We start from the raw sequence: 4,265 nt of genomic DNA on the forward strand, positions 1-4,265 counted from the left end.
AGTGGCGCTTGGAGCGCCGGTGAGGGGAGAGGAACTGGACAGGTGCGTCGGCGAGGTGATGGAGGGGGAGAGAGCGGAGAAGATAAAGGGGAAGGTTCTTAAATGGAAGGAGGCTGCGAGGGAGGCCGTGGGTGGTTGCGGATCGTCGGAGAAGAACCTCGAGGCGTTTGTGGATGAGGTTGTAAGAAGAGCAGCGGGTTGATCGATGTTATCCATTTATTTTTTTTTTAGTTATTAATTTTGATTTGAAATGGGGAGATGTAAAAATCTTCTGCATAAAATTTTAAAGCTGAACTAAATAAATGGAGCTTAAATGATATCATCACTGAGTATGGCAGAAGCTAAATCCTACTTGGAAACAACCAAAAAAAATTTAGATTTATGTCTTCGACAAATTAAGATAACCACTGCTTATCCTAAACTAGAACAGAGAGAGTAAGGTTGTTCAGCGCATCATAGTTAGATCCGTAATAGCAACATATAGCAAGAGCAGACTAGATGGTTACATCAGCGTAACATAATAAATAGGAAAACAACTTAAAGCCCTTTAATCCAAAAATTGTTTGAAAGAAAATGGTTCTCTCACTTTTATAACCACTCTCAGCATTCCATACTAGAAAGTGCAAATAAATAGCTATTTTTTTCTGAAAAAATAAGTACGTACGTAGCTCCTAATCAGCACCATAAAGTTTCAAATAACTCAAAATAGCATGACATATCAGTTAAACACTGAAGTAGACGTGTCAACACAACACAAGTAGATGACATGTTAATTGTTGTCAAGATAATATTTAATTGGCAAAATACAAAACATGTAAACTAACTAAAATCTTAAAGCAAAAGCTATAAACCCCAATATAAACAAACTTGCAAAAGCGGCTATTCTATACTCCCAATCTTAGAATTTTTCTCATGTTTTGGTGCTTCCTCTCTTGCCATTCTATACTCCCGATCTTAGAATTCCTCTCATTTTTTGGTGTGAAATATGAATTACACAATATAGACTAAATAAAGAGGACACAGTGAAAAATATCTATTATGAGAAAGGAAAAAAAAACATTTTAGCTGATTGAATGCATAACCAATATGACAACATATCAAGAGGGCATAAACTAACAAGAAATAAGAATTACACGACTATCTTAGAATTATCCGTGTAGATACACAGGCTTAGGGTCACTGTGCAGTTACACCATACCTCACGATACTGGAATGACTTAAAAAAGGATAACGTGGGAGATCGACCTTGACAAAACTGAATGAAAAAATAGCTATTCATGTAGCCACCCGCAAAATTTTAAGATAAAGACCTCACCCAAAAATTTAGGATAAAGGCCTCGTTGTTGTATAATGATGAGCTTGAAGAAGAACCTCGCCAAGTTGCACGTTAAGAATCCCGTATACAATTGATCAATGGTATTGGGTTTGTTTATTGCATATTTTGATGCGACGTTACCAAAGAATCAGCTTGTGAAGTTCCAAACCATCTAAATTTGGCACTCGAGTTGTCATCTCTGACTTCAGAGCAAGGTTATAATATTGTGAACAGAGATGCTTGAGATCAAGTATATCAGTCAACACGAACAACATTTGATATAATTTAATGAAACCAAATTCATTGTATCAACCTACAACTGAAATCATTTGCATTAGTCTTCATATCTGAATACAACAAAATTGTCATGAGAACTGAAAATTCTCTATCCTTTGTATATGTTTTAAGATTGAAGTGTTTAGATTTCTACTACTGTCTCTCAAAGATGCCTTTGACATAAACCATCCCTTTCTCACTGAGCCCAAGCTCCTTCCTCATCCTCTCTACTTGCTCGTCATCTCCACGAACAACAATCTCTGACAGGCTCCCGTCCTCCCCCACTATCATTTTCACCTTGATCTCCTCTTTCCTCGACGCTTTCGTCCAGTAATAAACTCCCCTGTAATGAATTTCATAGAAAAAATTCAGAATTAAGACATCAAACAAGGGATATGGCACGTGATACAGACACATTATACACGATTTCCCAAAAAAGAAGAAGAAGATATGCATTATGTATATTCATATGTTTGTGTGTACTTATATATGTACTGTATTCTTATTTTCTTATTTGTATGTGAGAACTTAAAATTGAAGCAATTAAGGAAGATGCAATAACCATTAAGTTAAAGGAGGAGATGATCCATAAAAAGAAATGAATGGAAGAATATGATTTATGTTGCCTACACCAAAAGTTTGGGATAACAGTTCTTGTAGTTATTGTTCAAGCAATTGAAATAATTTTATACAATAAGCAAACTAAAGTTCATACTAGTAGAGTGTAAGCTTTTACTAAATATAATTCTTATTTAGTGTAGTCTTAACTAAATACAATTCAAGATTTATATATTTCAAACTTAGGTAAGTTAACATATAAATTATTCTTAAAAAGCCAATCATTCAAGTAACAAAAACCAATATCAGCGTTTTTTGTGCAAATTAAATGATTATTAGAAAAGTTCAAAATTGTGCCATAAGTGTTATAAATATGATGTTCTGAATACTGAAACCATTTTCCATATCTTCAACACAGTATGACGCCGTCCATCCAAAAAAAAAGGGGTATGACCTCGATGACAATAACTTTTAGCACAAGATTTGAGCTAGACTTACGCTAAAGGGCTCAAAGCAGTGAGCCAGAACCAGTTGTTGCCGCCTTCAGGGACTGCGATGGAGAGGACGAGAGCGACGCTGCCGAGGCTTATGCAAGTGCAGAAGGTGAGCAATGCTGCTTGGCCTCTGCTTGGAACCATCATCCCTTCAAACCTTTAGGTAGCAATAGAACTTATCAGAGATGATGAATGACTGGGATTCAAACATGAGAACAGAACCATGGATATTACACTGAGGAAGTATAATTCATCTGAGAGAATATATAATTCTTTTGATCAAACAAGATAAACTTGTATCTGAGTGATGCATACTCATGCATAAAACAATGCATATCTTATGAACGCGCTTGTTCAGCTTTACTATGGTTTCAAAGAATGTCATATATGTTCCTTAATCTGATCAATAACATCACACTGGAGCTCCCGTACTCTCTCAAGTATATAAAGGAGCAAGGATAATTGCACTACAAGAGTTATACTACTCTCCTTTCTTATAAATTGCAAAGTGAAATAATGAGTTGCTATGGACTCCGCTTCCATGTCTCTAGGAATACTAGAGTAGGACAACTCTCATGATAATGTAGACTGTGAACACTTACAATCCAAGATCTACATGTTTGAAAACTATAGTGCATTAAATTATTGCTCAATGCATCAAATAACTTAGGACAAATTTTCAAAACAGTCCTATTTACAAAAAAAAGTTCCCAAAAACAACCTCATTTGAAAATAATTGTCAAAACCGACCAGTTTCAGCTGTCGGGATAAAACTGGGTCGGTTTTGATGAAAAAAAAGTCCGAAACTTCACGGGTGAAGTTTAGCAGCTTAATTAAATGGCTGCTAAACTTCACGGGACTTCAAGTCCTGGGAAGTTTCATCGATTTTTAGACAAAACTCTACGGGACTTGAAATCCCGTGAAGTTTCAAACTTTTTTTCGTCAAAACCGACCCAGTTTCAGCCCGACAGCTGAAACTGAGTCGGTTTTGACAATTATTTTCAAATGAGGTCGTTCTTTTAGTTTTCAAAATGGGACTGTTTTGAAAATTTGTCCAATAACTTATCCATAATCAATCCATAGTCTTGAGTCTTATGTATCTAATAATGAATTTGGATGCTCTCTTGCTTCTTGTCACAATTCTACGTTTATGTTCAGGACATATACGTCATTCTTATTCTAACTATAACGCGCCTATATCTCAATCAATTTCATTTCTAATTCGAAACAGATTACAATAATTTATTTATTTAATAAAAAAATAAATAAATAAACTCAACTACTGAATGAAATCAATTGACCGACTCACGTGATGGTCTCTCCTCGGTCGGCGACGGCGAAGTTATTCCTCGTGAAAAACGACAGGATCTCTCCCGCCACCTGATTCGGCGGCGCCCCTCCCCCTTCATTCTTCACGTACGCCTTCTGCACCACCTGCACGAAAACACCGAATTTACACAAACACATCCTCATAATTTTTTTTAATTGCGAAAAGCACCTCGGCAGGATATAAAATTGCTTCTGACCCCCCCACGCACCTTGGACTTGACAGAGCGCTTGATGAGGGACCAGAGCCCGGGGACCGAGATGACGAAGAGTCCCAGCGACGTGTAGTAGCTCGC

The 4,265-nt window shown here is 36.7% G+C and overlaps 1 protein-coding gene across 1 annotated transcript in view; it reads right to left on the reverse strand.

Annotated features, from left to right (window-relative positions):
• The window catches only part of LOC109823546 (protein COFACTOR ASSEMBLY OF COMPLEX C SUBUNIT B CCB1, chloroplastic), a 4,048-nt gene continuing 1,379 nt past the window's right edge, over positions 1,597-4,265 (reverse strand). Inside the window, exons 2-5 of the mRNA XM_020389824.1 lie at positions 4,182-4,260; positions 3,953-4,077; positions 2,648-2,800; positions 1,597-1,934 (exon numbers count right to left, since the gene is read on the reverse strand). Coding sequence (XP_020245413.1) covers positions 1,745-1,934; positions 2,648-2,800; positions 3,953-4,077; positions 4,182-4,260 — 547 coding nt within the window. The 3' untranslated portion in view covers positions 1,597-1,744. The remainder of the gene's footprint in view (positions 1,935-2,647; positions 2,801-3,952; positions 4,078-4,181; positions 4,261-4,265) is intronic.

Source organism: Asparagus officinalis, chromosome 9, assembly GCF_001876935.1.
Source record: "Asparagus officinalis chromosome 9, Aspof.V1, whole genome shotgun sequence".
In the NCBI taxonomy this organism is placed as follows: domain Eukaryota; kingdom Viridiplantae; phylum Streptophyta; class Magnoliopsida; order Asparagales; family Asparagaceae; genus Asparagus; species Asparagus officinalis.